The sequence below is a fragment of the Struthio camelus genome, chromosome 1, assembly GCF_040807025.1.
Source record: "Struthio camelus isolate bStrCam1 chromosome 1, bStrCam1.hap1, whole genome shotgun sequence".
Lineage (NCBI taxonomy): Eukaryota > Metazoa > Chordata > Aves > Struthioniformes > Struthionidae > Struthio > Struthio camelus.
Window position 1 is genome coordinate 129,068,887 of NC_090942.1, and position 20,886 is coordinate 129,089,772.

Consider the following 20,886-nt stretch of genomic DNA (forward strand, 5'->3'; position numbering starts at 1 on the left):
CTTGTAGTACCTCAGGGCAGTAAACCTGCAAGAAGTTGTGTTTGGTTTCATGAGCTACACAGTTGTTGTTTGCAGTTTATTTTCAGTTGATCCAGCACAAAAATAGTGTTTTAAGAACTTACTATTTCAGTCTTGGGAAAAACAACTTTGCATAGATTGCTCTGCCTCTTATAGCCCATGTTCCTGCTTTTTCTCAGTTAGAAAGGATTTATAACATAGTAGCACTCTGAATGCTGTTTACATACTGGTCTGCCTGTGCAGTGTCCGTCTTGTTACTATGTTCTTGTGCCCTGATTTGCCAGCAGATCCACACCAGTGAATCTTTGCAGTGTGGAGATCAGTCCTGTGGCTATCACCCTTAATTTGCCCATGTGGAATCATTTGCATAAATTTTGAACTTTGCCTTGCTGCTTATCAGAATTGAATGATCCAGTGAGAAAATGCTTAGACACAGAAAGTTTTCAGGTTGGAGGAAGTGCAGTGTTTCTTGTTTGTTGTAGGCTCAAGATAGCTAAGAAATTATTGTAGCTCCTCCAGTTCTGGAGAGCTTTGAGGTGCTAACAAGTGTGGTGGGGCGTAGGGTCTTGAACAGTAGCTCTCTGTCTGCTTAAGGCCCTGGGGTAAACAAAGGAGTAATATATTTGAGAAAATCGGTCTTTGAGCGAAACTGAGTGACAGCAGAAGTTCTCTCAGAACTTCCTCTGCAATCGTGTAGCATTTGTCTTCCTTCTCTGGCTAAACAAACACTGGCAAATTTGATTGTCAGTCTTGGGTAGCAATGATGTGCAGTACTCTCATCTCAAAGGTTCTGCAGCCTTCAGTTAACAGCTGAAGGGGAGGATGGTCACATCTTAGAAATATAGGAAGTATCTTGTTCCATGCCTGTTTGGATGTGTGTATCCAATTTATTCATCTTGTATTGTTTGCACATGTGACTCTATCAGTATTATATGCTAATTCATCAATACAACTAGCGTTCCCTCTTTCCCATTTTCAGTGTACTAAAGACTCCAGGCCAGGAGAGCAAATGCCGGGCTGTAAGTGTGGAAATAGAGCCATCTGAAGAAAGTGAGAATAGCTCCATTTCCTAGGTGCAGATTTTGGTACTAAAGTAGCAGAGTACTTCATCAGATGCTTAACTTTAAACATAAACATCTGTAAATACTTTCGAGTGGATTTAGGGTCAAACAAGTAGCCTCCTTGAAACTAGTGAGACTACTTAAAAATTGAGGAAGTGCTAAAATGTCTTGTTGAACATGTGTCTCATGAGCTTGCGAGTTTGAACGTCAAATGCAAATGTTTTGAGAAATGCTCACATTTCTCTTAATAATGAATTATGTTTGTAAGAGGATTTTTACTTCATCAGAATGCCGACCTAGCTCACTGTTGCAGCTCCTCTAGGCCTGTTTTGCAGTCACTTCTGTGGATTTCTTTATTTGGTGCAGGAGACTGAGTGGTTGGTGACAGACAGTACTGAACATTTTCTCCTAGGCTGCTTGGAGTTTCATTAAAACTGTATACCTTAATAAAATACTGGAAAGGAGAAAGCTCTCCTATGCAATCCCCAGCTATAAAATGTAGCGATTGTTTAGTGAATGAAGAAGTCACTTTTTGCTAACGCAAACATGACCACCAGATTCCAGAGGCCAAGCTCATAATAGATTCAAGTTGAAAATTAAAGCATCGTTTTTGTGGGTTTTGCCTGTACACCACCAGAACAAAATCTGCAGCCAGTTTTTGTAGGCTTCTGCTGCAATATAAACCATGATGTGGAGTGTCTATAAAGCAGCATGTTGTTCCTGTCTTTCTTCCTGAAATATCCAGATTTTTTACTATGGTAGTTTTAGCACTTCAAACACAGAACAATACTTAATCCTTACCTGGCTTAGTAATTAATAATCTGTGTGAAGCAAAGAAACTTTTTGTTTTATGGGTAAGAAAATTAAGATGAAATAGTGATCTGTTGGGCATCGCTCACAGAGCGGCACCAATGGGGAATTACGTTCCAGGCTGCCCAGATAGGAGCCAGCTGCTGACCCAGGCCAGCTTTGCTGGCATCCTGCTGCCTAACGCGGATGTACGCACCTGGCTTGCAGGGATATGCCTGTCTGAGCAACGTGGGTGTGTGGACGGAGTTAAAAATAAATATGGAGAGAGAGATATGAGGGTACCAGGTCCAGCCGTGTGTGACGCTGGGCACGCACAGATCAGGGAAAAATCCAGTGCTTGTGTGTATTATGTTCCTGTAAATGCCTTGGGATAGCGGTGCAGATGTCTCCCTTGCATCTTTTTTTTTTTTTTTTTTTTAACCACAACATACAACATCCAAATCTTGGGTGAATAGAGCCTCATTTCAGGGCAAAAGCAATGAATAACTCTTAAAGCTAATTTTCATGAGAAGACTTTAAAAGCATTTAATCATTTCTCCTCTAAAGAGAAGTAAATTTGCAAGAGCTCATCTAGCTCTAACTTTTAGTGCTATTTAAGTGCTGAAGCCACTCTGCAATGGAAAATTTGGACGATTCAAAATGAATGCATTAAGATAACATTTTTGGAACCTCAGACTGAGTAATTAGCTAAGAGTATCCCAATTCTGACAGAATAATTGATGCTCAGAGGGGTGTTTATTTACATATCAAGGTCTTCCTGAAGCCCTCAGGGAACACAGCTTGCTCTTTGTATGGTATGGTGAGACTTTAAGCGCAACAAAGTCTAATACTTTTATGTTCAAAAGTTTTTCAGATGTCGATGTTTAGACATCAACAATTAAAAAACAACAAAAACAACCCCCCTTCTCCCCGAGAGACAGGTCCTAAGCGATAGGAAGTCTGTGCTATATAAAACCTTGGACAGTAAGGGAAAAAACGGATTGGAAGTTATCTTCATAAGGTCTGAGCTCAAAGGCTTTGGAGACGGTAGGAGGATTCCCGGTGATAGCAATAAGCTTTGAATCAGGTTCAAAATGACTTGAACTATATTTTTGGCTACTTTTATTGCAGAGGTGAACGTGACCATCTTAATTTTCACATGCAGGAGCCTAAATGGTTCACACAGCTGTAATATAGGTGCAAGATTTTGGTCCGTGATGGAGTGCACCCCTCCCTCTTCCCTGCGGCTCGAGGAAGGCGCTGCTGAGCGCTGCGGCCCGGTTGCGAGTTGTTGACGCAGGTGCCCGAGGGGTCGCGGGAGCTGAGCCCTTGCAAGCGGAGCTGCGCTCGGTGCTGTGTGGGGTGCTGCCCCTTTGCAGAAACACCTTGTGTCGCTCCTGCGAGGCACCTGTGGATCCAGACCCGCGGGCTGGATTTCTCTATGAGTGTTTCTGAAAACAGTAAGGAAGTAGATCAGGGAAATTAGGTTTGCTATGGATTTTAAGCTCGTTGACTTTGTCTTCTGATTGCTTTGTGCTATTGTACTGGGAGGTGAAGGATTGCCTGGCTGGCAGGCAGAGGAGAACGCGTATGCTTCCTTCTAGCTGATGACCTAGACTGGGAACTTGGCGATCGTGGTATAAATGGAAACAAATATGGAGAGATGAACTCTAGTCAAAAAAAATTGGGATACAGAATTGATGTGTTGCTCATACAAAACTTCCTGAACTAACAAAGTGACTTTTTCCAGAGGCTGGTAAGGTAAGAAGTAAACTGGTTACACTGGTTTCTGGGTAGTTTGTTTTGGTTTTTTTTTTTTATAATAAATGGAATATGTTGACAAATGCTGACACTAATTGGGTTGAGACAAATGGATCGTTTCAGTAACTCTTTTATCCTTGTGCTAAATCATCCAAGTTGTTAATGGTTGTTGGCTTTGATTTCAGCAGAAAATCCAGTACTTTGCACATGAAATCAGTTTTCTGAGGTGCCTAAGTTATTGTATTTAGCCTAACTTCAAGCAATAGCTTTTAAAGACTGTGGCCTTGGACTTCAACAAATGGTGACTAAATATGTCTGTAGCTGTGATTTCAGATACCAAGGGTGAAAAACTTCTGAAGTTTCATGCGAAGCCTCCCTAGTATCTGCCTATTGTGTGCCAAATTTTTAGAAAGATTTCTCAGAGTAGTAATCTGTATGAACCTCTCTTCTTGGAGAAGACTTATCTAGAGTTTAGACTCGATTTTATGCTCTAAAGCTGTTGATTTTAAAGAAACGTCACACAGGATATTTTGAAGGCTTTACTGCTGGCCAGCATATTTAATTAAGGAGTTACTTGAATGATGGTGCTCTAGATGGTTTCTGCCCATGGTAAATACATAATTTTATAAAGCATTTTCTGCCTCTTTGCCATAAGCTTATAGCTGCTGCACAACTCTCTAAAAGCGCGGGAATATACTGTCTCTTTAGTTTAGATGACCACAGAAGACTTGATGCCAAACAGTGTTTTTTGATTTGAGTGCAACTGATGGTTGCAGGTAATGTATCTCAATGTTTTCTTCTCTGTTTGAAGATCATATATGTCATAAGTGAGGGTTGTTCTTGAGTCATGCACATTTTACTTCAGCTAGTTGGCCTGATGGCTGTTAACAGCCTCTTGCACTATGGAACCTGTTTATAGTGAAATCTTTGATGTACCGCTGCACTTGTACCTCCTCTGCTCAATAGATTAACTTCATCACAGGGAGCCTTCTTTAGCAGAGGAGCTGTGACTTGAAATGTCCAACATGTCATTGCTCAACAACAGCAAGAGGCTTTTACTTCACTTGCTTATCAAGTCATTTCACCCCTTCCACATTCACTATAAACTGGTTCTGCTATAAATCTGAGCTTCAATGAAGCCTGTGCTGATGGCATTGCATAGATTATTGCACCCTAATCTTGCATGTCTTTTTGCAAAGCCCTCCCTTATTCTTAATTTATATTTCCTTTCTTGCTGCAGTATTTTCTTTTTATTTTTTATTGTAGGATCGGGATACTCACCCCTTGAAGATGATGAAGATGTGTATGCACGCAATAGATACAAAGGTGAATGCTTTGCTTATGTACTAATAAGGATCAGCTGAGAGAGCTTACTTTTCTTTTCCTGTTTTATAAAATCTTGGTTATCTACCTCCATGTTTTCTTCATGGCTTTTAGATCAAGATTTTATTTTTACTTTTGTAACAGTGGAAATTAGACCAAGTACTGATTGCCACTGTCCTGTGCACCTGAACAAATTACTTTTGTACTGCCTTTGCTCTTGGAAAACAAGGTTGCTAGTTCATGAAAATCTAAGAATAGCTTCTCTTCTTTCTTCATACATCATAGCTAAACCATCAATGATAAGCTGACCCAAAACCTGGGCCTATTGATGATAATGTATAGAAGTACAAGAGAACTTGATTTTCATGACTTCTTTTTCCATAAAGTGGTTCTCATTTCAGGTTGGCTTGCAACCTGAAATGTTAAGCAAAGTTTAACTAATGACCATGTAAATTCTAAAGCAAATTATGTAGCTGTATTAATGAGGCAGTGGACTTGCATGTTTATAAATCAAATTCAGTTTTTCTTCTGTACTGCAGAATTTTGCTGTTTAGTAAGACTGGGAAGTTTTTGCCAGTACTCGTAAATTTCACATTTACTATGTCCATTTGCTTAAAAAGTCTGCATCTGTCTCACTGCCCCCCCATTCGCTGTCAAAATCCCTCAGAATCCCAAACAGTTAAGAAACATAACTTTTATGTCACTTTATACAGTTACTATCGTTTCTTTTTAGTAAGGTAATCTGTGGACATGCTAGAAAGTAATGCTGCTGTTTTGATAACTTGAAAATATTGGGCACTGTGTGTATGTAGTATGCTATTGATGCTCTAAAATTAAATAGACTTTAAATAAGAGGTAAGTTTTCAAGTAATTCAGACATTTATAAACAGCAGAGAAGAAAGCACAGATACTACAGATTTGTTGCTGTTTTTATAAATGCCTGATGTTCCTTCCGGTAAAATGAATGCTTCAGTATAAAATTTTCCTAAAAAAAAAAAAAAAACATGCACAGAAATATTTCTCCAAAGCTTTACTTGGGTAAATGTACTTTTGTTTGCCTTTTAACATGCAATCCTCTGCGGACACTTAGAAAAAGAATTCCCAAGATCCTGAAGAAAAATCAATGCGAATTCATGCCAGGGCAGGCAAGTAGTCAAAATGTAGATTCTGTCTGAATTCCTTTTATACAGTGATCCAAAATGAATTATATTAATGTCAGCAAAAATGTCACCAGGGTAAGTAAGTGAAACACAATGACTCATTCATACCAATATTAAAAACTGCCCCGAGTTTGGAAGCATTACTGCCAAATGTTGTGGAAGATCAGAACAACGCGGATCTAAGAATATACAAGGTGGAGTATAAAAGGCTTACTCTTTATTAGCATACTTGCTTAAGCTGGTAATGGGGCAGAAAGGGAGGAGAGAAAGACACGAGAAAAATGGCCTGTGCTGCTCCTTTCAGAACTTCTCGCCATAAATGCAGTCCAGCATTTTGATTATGACCTACTGCTCGGTTAATAAAACTTCAGAGTAAGAAATAACTAAATGAATTTGCTTAGCTTTTTTAAATGTAACTAAGCAGCGCTGTGTTTTTTGTGTGTGCACTTGCACACTAAGCAGTGAAAGCAAGCACAGAGCTCAGTCCTCTTTGGCACCTGCAAACTAAACACTGCAGGTTGTTCGTGGGGGGCTGACCTCATACCAAACTTTTTGTCTTCATCTGGATATTTTTCAGCTCTCTCGGCTTTCCAGAGAAACATTGCTGAGACTTTCCTCACCCACAGCATTTTTAAAGTGTTGTTCCTGGCCTCCTTCTGCTCAGCTGGCTGCTGCACCAGCGAGCACCAGCACAGCAGGTCACTGTGCCCGCTGCTGGTGGAGGAAACGCTCAGCTAAGAGCGGTGTTCAGAGAGGACTGTGGGGTTGGGGGAGCGATGCTGCGAAGGCTTTCCTACGCCGCCTGGCTTGGCTGCCCCCGATCTGACTTGATGAGGACAGGCTTCCTGAGGACGGCAGTTCCCGTGCGCATCACAAGGCTAATGCTGCTCCCCTGATGATCCTCGCTCCTGATATGTTTTCACAAATACTGCAGTGATCAAACTGTAGCCTCAAATGTCTAGGCGATACTGTGGCTTCAACCAGTCCTGCTTGCTGCATGCTTTCCAGGGGTTTCAGACACAGAATTGAGTCTCTCACTTAGTGCTAAATGATAACTCAAGCTATTTTATTGCTGAAGAATGATGCAAACTGTCTGTCAAACAGAGGGGTGGGGAAAAACCTACTTAGGTACTGATATTTAAACCCAAGTTTCAGTTACCTGAATGGAGCTAATGCAGACAGGGAAGCTGCAGAGCAGATGCCTGGGAAACTTGTATCTTCTCTTATTTCCCAAGCCTTTAGGGGCACAGATGATACTATCTTGAGGCAGTGAGTAGATTATATGACTTCTCAGGGCCCCATCCAGCCTTAATACTCCATAAATACAACAGGTAGCTGCTCAGCCTTTGAGTAACAATATGAGCCTTTACTTAAACAAACTTTGATCTAAAACTTTAGTGTGTCTTTTGATATGCTTTTAGGCACATAAACTTTTCAAGATATCTGGGTTTCAGTGATATCCTTTGGTCCAAGACCAGATGTTTGCCCCCTTATAAACTCAGCCTCACCCATTTTCTTCCAATCGCTTTCAGTTCTAGAGTAAGCATAATAATGCTTTAGATCAAACAGATGTTTCTCTTAAGCTCTTCAAGTTGTCTGTGTTCAAAAGCATGTCTGTTTTTGTTTTTATTTCTAGACATATCATTTAGTCCAGTAAAAGGTCTGTTACCTCTCCCTAGGAGCCTCGCTTTGTTTCTTTCTGTAGACCACCATAGCTGCAACAACACTACTACCGTAGGGAAAAAAATTTTTTTTTTACTTTCAATATTCCATTTGTGCATTTAACTGCGTTTGCTAGCCGCTTTCTTTACATGTGCAGCTGTTTACTCCAGGCAAGTAAGTTTGTAAAGCCACAACAATTTGCAGAAAAACTCAGGCAATTTGCAACATCTGACACAGCTGCTTGGGTTTTGAGTTTTTTTTTTTCTCAATTGGCTTTTTGATGATGATGCATAGTGTATTTGTCTTAAAACCCTTTACAGAGGAGATAGTCATACTCATTTGCGTTTTACAGATATGGAAGACCTTGAGGCACAAATAACTTGAACTGATTTTCCCAAAGCTTACTTAACTCTCTGAGGGCAAAAGCCCAGCCTATCTGATTCTTCAACCCTTCGGTTGCACCCCTACAGTCAGTGTGTGTTTTTGTTGTTGTTGCTGGGTTTTTTTTAAACTACAGGTTTAAAACCTTCTGCAGAACAACTGAGCCTTGCTCCTTAATTAGGGCAGTGATAACTAGCTGCAGTGAGTGGGAAAGGCTTTTCTTTTTTTTTTTTTTTAACTGGAGTTTAGGGTCTGAGGGCATGAGAAGACAAGCGGGACAGAAAAGTTTTACATTTCGAAAATCAAAGCACTGAAGCGAGGGGGAGAGGGGATCGTGCAAAAGCTGTTGTTACCTCACACGGAGGAGGAGGATTTCTCCAGAAGGTGAACATAACTGAGGCTGCCTCTGCCACCCCAGCTCAGAGAACGGTCTAACAGGATGCTTGGGTTGGGGTTTGAGCTGGTCCCAGTATGCCCTTCCCCAGTGACAGCGGGGTGGGCTGCAGAGGTGGGTGCTGTGAACTTAGTGGTAGCTGAATGACTTTTACTCCTGTTAGCTTGCGCTCCCTGCTCTCACAAGTGTGATTTGGCTCACATCAAGCATTGAAAGCGTGAGCTGCAGTGATGTAGCCCCTACACAAAGTGGTCCAAGTCAGTCAGTGGGTTATTTAATGCCTTTCAGTACTTATGGGGTAGAGATTAGTTTGAAGGAGAGGGAACAGTTCTAAAAAAGACCCACCTCTGCCAAACTAGTTTTTCATAAAGAAAAGGTAAATAGAGGAAGATATATTTGCCTTTCAGTACTTTTGGAAAGCAGGATCGTAGAAGAAGAAAGAAAAAAGATTGGAGTGGTTGCCTGACTAAAGCAACAAGCTGAACAAGCTCTGCCCCGACTGCTGTGCGCAGTTAGACTGGGCAGCGGATTTCCCCATCCCTCAGTTACTATGTATTTGGTGACAGTGGGAATAATGTTACTTATGCATCTTTGCAAAGGGCTTTCAGATTTATTGGTTAAAATATGAAAATAAGCCTGTCACAGTATAATAAGGCTGCTTCAGAAGCATGCTAGTCTAAGAGGAACATGCTTTTGGAGTAGTCAGAAGCTTGATAATCAGTCTTTCCATTTTCTTTGGATGCTATTTCTGTTGCTCCAGTAACAGCACTGAAAAATCTAAGTGGAAAATCCAGTTTCCGTTGAGAAAGTGTAAATATGTCCTAGAGGCATTCTACACTGAATGTAAATAAGCCCTGTATGAGAAATATAACATGCTTCATTGATTATATTTATTTGTATGTGGAGCTGATCTCAGTAATGTAGAAAAATGTGCAAAATGATTGCAGGAATTAAGAGCTAGTAATAAACATCTGCTGAACTGTTGCTGTTTTCTAGAAGTCATTTTTATGTCTCTTGTTACTTTGCAAGGACAAAGGCTAAAACGCTTTTTTTAGAGTTTTTAGCATTTTTCTTGCATACCTCCTGCATGTCAGACGTTGTTACATAGGACTTCAGGACTTGCCATCTTTCTCTTTTTGCCTTGCAGTCCCTCCACTCCCCCTAGTTATGTCCTTTTCAAATCTTGATGCTGAGACGGGGCAGGCTTAGTCACTGCTTGTAGAGGAAACTCCTGCTGAAAAGCTACCCATTGCAGAAGAAGCATTGCTTGCTAAGTGCACACACTTGTCAAAGATGAACAAACATTTTGAAACCTTTGCTGTAAAGGGGAGGTCTTTATCTGATGCTGTACCCATTTAAGTAATGCATCAGTGTCCCAGTATGATGTTAAATCCTCACCAGAAGAAGGTTCCTGTATCTGGAATACTTCAGAGCTTGGCCATAACCAATTACTGAAGAGTCAGTTTTATGAACATCTGTTTCCGCCCCCTCCCCCTTCCTTTTCCCACAGATTTGTTAGGAGCACAAGCTATGCTGTCTCAGCCAAATTCTAGCTTTCCTCTGACTTGACAGTTCCATCGATTCTGCTGTTGTGGGTCCAGGAGCATCTAGAAGGTGGTTCTCGTAGTGCAGGCCAGGTTTCCGCGACACTAGGGTAAGGTAGCCCTCCACCCAGCTTTTGAGGTCAGCGTACAACACGCCAAGTCCAGACTTGGAGAACATTTAGAACTGGATTTGAACTTGGCAGCTTGGGTCCTTTGCTGAATACATATTGGGTAGATAGTGTGCTCATAAAGGAACACTGACACTCTTTTGAAGGATTTGACAGCAGGAAGTGCAGGTATATGTGCTGTGAAATACATATGTTGTGCTACAACACACACATTGCACTTAGAAGCTACAACATAGTGCAAAACAGAGATGAATAGGTTAGACCTTTTTCAAGAGCTCTTTGTTTAGTCTTTTGGATTGCACATTTGCCTTCAAATTTAATAACAACAATGATGCTGTACAAATTTACTGGTAGAAAGCTTTCTTGTTGGTAATATAAAGAATATTAGAATGTTTTTAATGTTGTGCCATAGACCTGCTGAGAACATCAAGGGAGCTGCTGTTCTTGCATACTTTACAAGTTCCTGGTCAGCTTTATTCCTGGATGGTAACTTGGGTTTTAATTTTGCAAAACTGGAGCCATACTTAAATCCTGAACAGTTGTTCTGACATATGGAGTATGTATGCATGCAGACTTGTCATTTTGGCAATATGATTTATGTAAGTGACACTCTTCATAGTGTGAGAGAGCTTGAACTATCACAGAGTTCATCCTGGGCAATGTCTTTTACTGAGCTAATTATTCTGGAAGTTTTTTTGGTTTTTCTGTTCCAAGTAGGCAGTAAGACAGCTAAATGTTGCAAAGATGCAATTACAGCTGAACTAAAAGAGTTCCTAATGCAAACTTTTGCTACCGAAATTTATTATTAAAAAAAGAAAAAAAAAAGAAAGAAAAAGTCAGGTTGTCGTCAAACTGTCCACATGGTGGCACGCTTACTCCACTGACAAAAAGTCATAGACTCTCCCACCTAGTGTAATGGATGCTATCTTTAATGCTTATAACAAAAAAGAGCTACTGGTCTTTGATGTCTCTGACGTTCTCATGTATGAGGACTCAGGAGAACCTCGCCACAATGTCCACTTTTGGAGACTGGTAGCTTTTTAAAAAAGATTTTTCCTTTTCTTCTACCGACCTTGCATAAAGAAAATGATTTTAAATTGTGACTAAACCTTTTAGTACCTCATTAAATATTCTGTGTGTTTTTTGTTCTCTGTGCTAGAAACACCATGGTGCTCTCCCATTAAGGTGAAACATGGTTATGCAAACTGCAGGACACCTCAAGGGGAATATTATAAGAATGTGTTGGGTACAAGATGTGACATTCGTTGTCAAAAAGGCTACGAACTGCATGGCCCTCAGCAGCTAATTTGTCAGTCGAGCAAACGCTGGTCTGGGAAAGTGTTGTGCAAACGTAAGTAGCTATTAATTTTGTGCATGTGAATTGTTCTGCAGATTCAACAGATGATAAAGTCTCTTTGTCTTGGTATTTGCTATAGCTGAAACCTGTGAGTGATAAAATGTTGCAATGGTGAAAAGAAACATGCCAATTTTTGGATTGTTGTTTGTATTTTAAATATTGATAATATGCTTGGAGATAGAGATTAGCTTCTTACTGAAGCACTTGTGGTTTAAAGGCATGGTAAGCATAAAGAGGAGTGGTACAAATACCCTGCTGGCAGAGGACAGATCAGGGAACGTTTTATGAGAGTAAGATTTTGGGTCGTAGGAATAGTTTTGTGACAGAGCTAAATACTTCCTTTAAAATGTTGCCCATCTTGGATTTCGAAAGCTGGCAGAGTTTGTTTCAGATGTCTAAATGGGCTCTTGAGCTAAAACGTTTTCTGAGAAGAAAGGAATAGTTAAATCATCTTCTTATATAAATGTTACATTAGGCTAATGTGTCCGTAAAGTTAAATTTGAAATATGACTAACGAGAACCGTGCGAAAAATCTTACGTGGAGCATCACTTGCTCCTGCTGAACATTGCTAGCTGCATCTTTATTTCTGTGCAGCATCCCTCTAAAGGGGGATAACAAGTTTCCAGAAATATTTGTTGTCTGTTCCAGAAAAGCGCTGCCCGACCCTGTCCATGCCAACCAATGGAGGGTTCAAGTGTTTAGATGGTGCTTACTTTGGCTCCAGGTGTGAATACTACTGTTCGCCAGGGTACCAGCTGAAAGGCGACCGTATAGTGACGTGCATGGACAACAAAGTCTGGAGTGGCCGGCCAGCTTCCTGCGTTGGTAAGTACCATGATCCGTCTGCACCCTGGGAAGGTGAAATCTTAAAGACTCCCCGTATCCGCTGGTGTCCAGATGCTCCACATCAATTCGAATTGTGGCTCTTTTAGCCAGTTCATGGGGAAAAAAACAGCTGTCTCTACTGGGGAAGCGGAGAGCAGTTTGCCAAGGGCTCGTCACAGATGAGTGAGGGGTGATACGCTTCACTCGGAAAGTAGAAACAGCAATATCGTTTATTGATATAAGGCAATGGTTTAACGGAGCTCAGTAGTAAACAAGACTATGGCTTAACAAGGTTTGATGGCAGGGTTCACTCTGTTACCTTCTGCATAGAGGGCAGGGTGAGACGAGATGGTCAAAGAGACCCTCCCATTGAGTCACGAGGTCCCGACCAAACTCCCATGCTTTCCAAACTCCCCTCGGGGGAATCTGGGTGCAGCTGGGTCTGGTGGTAGTCTCAGACTTGGTCGGTGGTTTATAACTAAGGGTGATGTGCACATTTACTTGAATTTGTTTACCCGAGGGGAAGATTTAGCTATGTTTCCCTCCCCTTTTGTCACTTACCCAAAGCTGTGGCAGGTAAGGGATCTCTCGACCTCCAGGAGTAACCTTGAGAGGCGTCCCAGGTCAAGGGGAGATCCTGCTGTGCAGCCCGCTGCCGTGCAGCAGAGCTCAAAGGGCTCTGGGCTGCTTCCTTATTTCTGGGGCAGGATGGTTGAGTCGTAGTCGTTTACGTATCAAGCAGAGATATGCTTGCTCTCTAGTGCTTTGGTCGTGTGCCTTGTATCCTGTTGCCACGCAGAACTAGGCTGCAGTTGCAAGACTGGGTTGCCACCTGCAGGGAGGGGGGGCCGTGGTCACAGGGCTACAGGGAGAGCTCTGTCCCTCGGTACTTCGAGTCCCAAGTAACTGTCTTTCTAGCGTTTATGCCATCAGCTCCAAGCAATACTAGGTTAATAAAGACGAGGCTGGTGTAAATGATCAGTATTTTACATCGCTTGTAATAGCCACTGCTGGTCTCATGGGTAACTCTATTATAGTTTGTAATTACTGGGCTGCTTTTCTAGCCCGTTGTCTGTGCTGGAGACTATGCTCCACTCAATTTAATGATAAAACAGGTTTGAAGCTAAACACTTTGTCTGGCGTCTTTGTTTCTTGGCATAATGGTCTCCAAGTATATTCAGGGAATACACATGGGTTCTAGTCACCAACATGGTTACAGAAAGCTAAATTTCAGCCCAGTTCACATTACTGCAGTAGTCTGCAATATGTACTCAGCAGTTTCCTGGTAATCTCCACTGGCATAATTTTTTATATCCATAAATCAGGAGGGAGATTAGCAAATATTGAGATTTATCTTTTCTTCATACTAATGAGATTTCAGCAGATAATGAAGATTCGGCCGCCGCCCTTGTTTCTGGGAAGTCTCAGCAGCCATCCACAAAGAAAAGTATTCTTTAGCCATCTGAATTGGCTACCAGTAATTTAAATTTGTGGGTGGCAGAATATTTGTCTACTCAGTGTTTTTTGTGTATGATAATTTGGTCTGCATCAAAATGCCTGTGGCTCAGTCTAGGTTAGCAAATAGCTTTGGAGTCTCTCTATTGTGGATTTACGTTCATAAAGTTTTTTATTTTGTGTTCCTGTTACTCACTGTTGTGCAAATGTGTAAATGCTCCTGCTGCTTAGGTCCTGACTGTTTGTGGGGTATCTTGTTTTTATTTACAAATACAAACCATATCTTTCTCAGTAGCGTAGGCGGAGGAAGAAAAACAAACCGTTTTTCAGTTTGGAAATGATAAATTGTTGTCCCTCTGTGTTTCTTGGCACTTCTAGAACCTCATCTGTTTGCAGGGTTGGGGTGCGTGTTGCAAATCATGCTGTGTTGCAGAGTAGAGAGTAAGCAAACATGTCGTAAGCAAAAAAAGAAAGGCTAGTATAGCACTTAAACTTCTTGTTGATTCCAAAAATGCAGGATGGTTGCTGCATAGGATTGGATTGCTAGTCCCAAGTAACCCAGTAAAAGTAAGACTACTAAGTTCTGGTAACAACACATAGTGTGAAGACCCCTTCCTACCTTGCGTGCATACACAGTTCTTGTATACAAATCATGAGTTATGCAGTTGGCAAAATGTTTAATAGTAAGATTATCTTTTGACCTCTTGATAGGCAGGATAAGGATTTCTGGTTACCAGGCATGACTGTAACAGTATAATGCACTTTGCAATTGAATACGCGTCCCTTACCGTAACTCACTAATACAGAAAAGCTGTTGGTGAACCGCAGCCTATGAAAACTTACCACTGGCCAGAAGAGAACTGGCTGAGCCTCGGTTCTTCAGAGGTTCTTCCTCATTTTCAGCTGTGGAGTAAAATCAAAGTGAGGAGAGTGATGAAATAGAAAGATTAAATAAAAAAGATGAATAAAGAGAGGCAAAGAAGTTGTTACTTTTACATATAAGCAATTAGTAGCACTGTGCCCAGTAGGGATGTTACGTGTGATCATAGGCTTGGGCAGGTAAGGTTCATATTGGGAAAAGGTAGGGAAGTAACCTGGGGATGCAATAGCTATTAGCATCAAGTATGGCAAAATTACCAGAGACCTATATTTATAGCCCTCTTAGAAACATGGGACTTCCCTCCACCCTTTGGTACTGCCCTTGCACTGCTTAGCATTTTCACACAAAACAGTGCTCACAGCGCAATACTGACGATCCATGTAGGAAATGCATCAAGCAAATATTGCTGAAACCAGGTATTCATTAAAAGGAGGAAAAAAATATTAATATTTTTTCAAGAAAATAAGGTGTGCTTTAGCAGTCACTTAAGGAAGACGTTACAGACTGTGAGTATTCTGTGGTAAGAAGCAGCCTGACATTAGAGGAAGGACATCCTTCATGTCACTGAAATAACTGATTTAAAAAACCCAGTGTAGAGCCAGTATCAGTTATCAGTTAGCTAAAAATGCCAATACGCACTTGAATAATATTTTCATTATATCCTTAATTCACTGTAACATAGATTGAAATAGGTATTTTCCTATAGAAGATTGAAAGACTTCAACTGTTTTTTCTTCTGAAAAGGTTTCATTTCCCAGCTGATATATAACAGAGGTTGTGGTAAATGGCTGTCACCACCCTAACTCACCCTTTTTGTCACATCCTAGGAAGATTGTATTGATAGGTAGTTTAACGAACAGCTTCCAGCTATGTCTGCCTGAAACAGGCTTTGCACTGTGAATCATTAATTGTACAGGCACTGATAATGGATGTTTCAAAATACAGAGCAGTGCCTTGTGGAGGCAGCAGAGGGAACAGAGCAGTGTTTTTCAGTCACCCTTTTATGATTTCCAGTCAGTTGATTCTCTTGATCTCTGTATGCTTTTGGCACCAAAGAGATGTTTTGAATTAACTTCCAGCCATTGTTTAATGTCATCAGCAATCAGTAATAACAGGGTTTTATTTAACAGCAGATTGTTTACCTACCCCATTTGCATTCTTGAATAGGCATTCAACATTCAATACCATCCCTCTCTTTTTTCGCCAGTGTGCCCCCTCATCATCCCAAGCTCACAAGCAAATAAACCTCAACCTTTAACAAACTATGAGAAAGAGAGTCAACAAGCTTTTTAAATTTTGTTGTTGATGTTGTTAACGGGGTCAGTGCCAGAAGTGTTTTAAAAAAATCTACGAGGTATTTGAAAACTTGGCGTTTTCCTCCACAACGTTCAAAAGGCTGCTTTAAAATTTAGTATTCTACTGCTGACCTGATGTAACACTGCCATTCCTGCAATGCCACTTCCAAGTGTGGAGCAAAGTACCAGTTACTGCTGCTGAGTAGCCAAGGAAAGCTAAAACTTACAAGAATGCAAGGAAATTATGGCTGAGCAGCTCAAAAATTTTCATTAAAACTCAGTCTTCCTGCCCTAGCAGACAAGATTCACCCATTTAATACATTGCCTTGCTAAATAGCTTAAATAAATCAGTTTGCATTTTCATTTGCCTTTCAGCAGTGCTGCTGTAGTAAAAGCACAGAGTAGATATACACGGTTAGGCCACCTTGCAGAGTGGCCTGGCTTCAAATCTCGCCAGCGATGTATGTGAAGTGAGAGCATCTGAGACCCCAGTGCTTGTATGATCTTCCTTTCCCCCTCTGGTAAATCCTCCCACCAGCCGTCTTGTAGCTTCCTCTGCTGGAGTTTGGTTTTGAACCAATCTAGTCTTCCATCCTCCAAGCAGGGACCTCTCTCACTTCTTATGTTGAGCTGAAGATTTGGGGGGTTTTGTTTTTCAGTTTTGTCACTTGATCAGTTGTTTGGATATTCTCTGGCCACCTTCTCTTTATTTAAATGATTTTATTTTTTCAGAGCTGTCTTCCCTCTTCCAGGCTGTGGCCGAGGTGCTTCTAATATGCTGCAGTTTGGCTGCAAATTTGTACTAGGCTGTGAGGAAAAAGAACCGAGGTCTGGAGCTGTTTGGTTCAACATGTCCTAGTGGCCAACTGAATTAAAGAGTCCCTTTGGTAGACAGCTGCGTTCTCTTGGCCCTTTTCAAAATGGTGTTAGTCTGATGAGGTTCCTTTAGTACTTGTTGAATGCTAAAAGGCATCTGAAAGGACCAAAGGAAATACCTTTTCCAGGGATTTTTAGGTCTTTCTAGAAGTGCTGCCTGGCCCCTTGGTGCTTGGTGATTTGGTTCCCACCGTAACTGCATTGCCTGACTTTACGGCGTGAAAACCCATGCTAGTTCATACAAACCAGTGTCCTCTGACTTCGCTGATAAATTAAGTGCTTAAAACATTTGAGTTCTTAAATGCTGTTTTGTCCTTTATTCTGTCATTAATTATTTAATTTATACAGTTCTGTCAGTACTAAAGTGCTGAGCTATAGCTGTAGGAAACTAGCCAGCCACAGAAGTAAATTTGGTGAGATTTGTTTAGTTTTTGCCCTAATTCAAATACAATAGTGGGTTATTGAGAGAAATGTAATTTTGTAGAGAAGAGCAGCGCTCTCTTTGGCTGGAGTGTGAGCAGGTTTCCACAGGTAATGAGAAGGTACTGTTAAAATAATGGAGTGAGTAAGGATCACGAAGAGGAAAGGAGAGAAAGAAAGTGTTCCCTGCAGCAGGAGTGGAGGTTTGAAAAGCCTGCTTTTTCACATATTACAGCAGATAATGAGGGAGGAATGAATGAAGTCACAAAGTGGAAAAGTTAAATAAATAAATGAAACAGGAAAAAAAAAATAGGTGCATTATGCGTCGTTGGTGATGGATGTTCTTGTAAAGTACAAGATGCTTCAAATGCTAGCTAGAGGATTCTGCTGTTCATTTTTGATTGCTTCTGCTGTTCTTTTTTGATTGCTCCACTAGCTGCAGCGTGAACTCCTAAGAGCTTTACTTTCTAGTAGGATCTACAAAGAAACCAAAAGAACAGTTAGCCTACCAGTATTGTAGGAGGATATGCTTACTTATTTATTTATAAAAACCACAAAAACAAGCATTTGTGAAAGGCTGTTTGTTTGCAATATTGCTGTTGTGAGTAACTTCGGTATGTCACTTATGTGCAAGTCCCTCCTCCCCCACTCCCTTCTGTGTAGAGTTAAGACAGGAGCTTTCTATGGAAATGTCTCAGAAAGCCATTGTGCTTAGAGTTGAAGACATGCTCTTATGGAAGAAACACAAGGAAGCCAGTTTCTGAGGATCCCAAGTTCTTAGAATACCGTTAAAAGTTTGAAGTGGCTGTATCAGGGCTATACTTGGCCAGTTAAACTGGTACAAAACATTGCATATTGCTGCTTGAAGAATGTGAGGGTCTGAAACAGTATTTTATATATTTGATGCTTTTTAAAGACCTAACCCTTTTCTCATTACTATTTCTTCCAAATAAAACCAGATTGTGTTTTCTGTGCCTGCTTCCCTTTAAATTTAAGCAGCATTTTAGGGACTGTCTTCTATTTACAGGTAAAGAGTAATCTGTCTCTGTTTATTTTTTAAAGCTAGCATGTGACTCCTTGGATTTAGACAAGGAGTCCTTCATTTTGGGCATAATCCGAGAGGCAGTCAAACCCCTGAGACTAAGCTATTAAAGGCAGTTTTTGTATCGAGTGATCGTGATGGTATTTGGGCGTGGTTCCCCCACATATTTCTGTTATCCTGGCAGGACTGGTAATGAGACTGGATGAAGAAGAGCAGCTGTGCATCACCTTTATCCTCTATCAATGTCTTTTATCTTTACCACTGTTCTCATATTCCTGAATAATAGTGACAGTGTGCTGGTGGCAGCTGATCAAGCTTCATCATTCACCTGGTCTGCTTTTTCTTTTCTGTATTACCCTTAAGGCATTGTAAGAATTACTTGAGAAGCTCATTACCAAAGGCAGTAAAAACACAGTAGCCACTCTCTCCAAAAAGAAAATTTCTGGTTTCTCTTTGTTGTCATTGCTGGAGGAAAAATAACAAAGTTAACAGCAGAAGTGATTAGTAGAAGTGATTAACATGCAAGGAGAGATTTATGTTCAGTGTGCTTTGCAAATGGGCTTAATCACCACCACCACCACTGCACAGGTGAAGGAAGAGAGGCAGGGCAGGTGAACAGAAGGCCCAGGCTCCTTGGGTGCAGTCTTAGCCTTGGAGCCCAAAACTAAATACAGCCTATTTGCTAACATTGCTTTCTAACTGGGAACTATGTAAGCAAAGTTATAATAACTGCATTTAATTAGGTATTTGTATAGAGAGATCGATCATTCTCAGCTCTTACTCTTCTTACAAAAGCATGCAGAAAAGGAGAGAAATGCATGTTGCACCTGGGAGGGATTCAGGTGTTTAGGAGGCCAGGTACAGGTGGGCCTACTGTATGCTGACAGCGCGAGAGCTGTGAAGAAAAGGAGTAGCTGTAACAAATCTATAGGTACCCATTTCTCTGATATTTGTTTCAACAGATACAGAACCACCGAGAATCCAGTGCCCGAGTGTAAAGGAGAAAATCGCAGAGCCCAATAAGTTGACAGCCAGAGTGTTCTGGGACACCCCTGAGGGAAGGGACACTGCTGATGGGATTTTGACAGAGTAGGTGAAAATCTCTAGATGTTTGTATTTTGTCTTTTTTAATTCCTGGGTTCCTTGCTTAGTGAATTCTGTTGATGAGGGTTTCCAGGTACACTTTTCCCCCTCATTCATTAAAGATGCTTATTAACTGCTGTCACATGTCAGTGCCCTCTGAAGAATTTTATGTATAACTGAGAAAAAATTGACAACTCAGAGGTAAATTGTCCAGGAATCGGCACACAGAAGGGTAACAGATGTGAGCATTTTGACTGCAGCTGTGAGATTTTCCAGGCCTTCTTTATGCCCATCTCATAGTGAGCAGGTCTTCTTACGGCAAGTTGCCTTGTAGGCATAACGCAATGAAAAAGAATGCTATATTGGAGAAGGCAGCAGAGACAATTTAGGCAGTGTTTAAAATAAACAACAAATTGTGTCACAGTCCTGTACTCGTCTTTAGGCTTCTTCCTGCAGTAGTGTTGGTTATTAGTGATAGAGAGTTATACATTTAGCTTTAAAGTAATGCTTCTCATTTGAAACTTAAGTAGCTTTAAAAATGGATTTAGCTTAACTTAATCTGATATAGGACACGTTCTTCAATATCCTCTTGTCAATTTTTATGGTTTAACAGTCATATTTTCCATCTGTAATGTAAAAAGTCCTACTAACAATAAAGGAAACTTATCCACAGTAGTGCGAGGTGCACTTCTAGTGGCATCATTTTCTCTGATCTACCCATCTTTATCATGCAGGACTTATATCAGTCTATCTAGATTACTGTACTGACAAGAGTATAGAAAATTCGCTTCTTCCAGTGAGCGAGTTAAATCTTTTACTTGTATGTTGATGGACTGGTTAAGTTAAAAGCTTAAAGATGTATGCTTAAAGTTGTTTACAACTTTTAACAATGAGAATACAAAAAAAGCTGTTGAAAGACATAAGTACGTTGCCTTTTTATTGTTACATTTTAAATAATATTAGAATGAGGAACTCATTATGCAATTAAAAACAATATTGCTGTGTTAGGTCCAGTGTGTTAATTCTATGGCAATTAACAGTATCGCAAAAAAAAAACCAGTCTGCTAGAAAAAAGTTTGACCTGAATAACTGCTGCTCAGTGTCGGAATAAAAAAATCCAGAGCGTTTTTGATGAAATAATGGCGGGTGGGTAGAAAAAAAAGGGAATATCTCATTTAGACTTTGTCAGATCAATAACTGTTCCAGGCCTAAAAAGACTAACTGTTGAATCTGTGGAAGCTTTTCCATAAATCATGTGTATGTTTTTAGAAAATACTGCTGCATTGTGATGTTGTATACAGTCTAATAACATACAGTGCTTTCGCTTAAAGCATTGAGTCCTGCAGTCTATTGAATATGCAAACTTATTCATTAGATGGAAGACTCAGTTTCAATACTAATCAGTTGAGCACTTGAATTCTCTTGACGTGT

General features: G+C 40.6%; 1 protein-coding gene across 6 annotated transcripts in view; it reads left to right on the forward strand.

The window, feature by feature from the left end:
* SRPX (sushi repeat containing protein X-linked) overlaps positions 1-20,886 on the forward strand; it is a 51,770-nt gene that overhangs the window by 23,066 nt on the left and 7,818 nt on the right. For 2 of the 6 annotated variants that reach the window (XM_068916830.1, XM_068916816.1), the window contains exons 2-6: positions 4,896-4,955; positions 6,043-6,097; positions 11,381-11,572; positions 12,228-12,404; positions 19,335-19,461. In XM_068916830.1, the coding sequence (XP_068772931.1) occupies positions 4,920-4,955; positions 6,043-6,097; positions 11,381-11,572; positions 12,228-12,404; positions 19,335-19,461 (587 nt within the window). In that variant the 5' untranslated portion in view covers positions 4,896-4,919. Of the gene's footprint in view, positions 1-2,308; positions 4,406-4,895; positions 4,956-6,042; positions 6,098-11,380; positions 11,573-12,227; positions 12,405-19,334; positions 19,462-20,886 lie in introns of those variants that run through there. The other 4 variants (XM_009686316.2, XM_068916841.1, XM_068916807.1 and 1 more) reach the window with 4 other exon arrangements.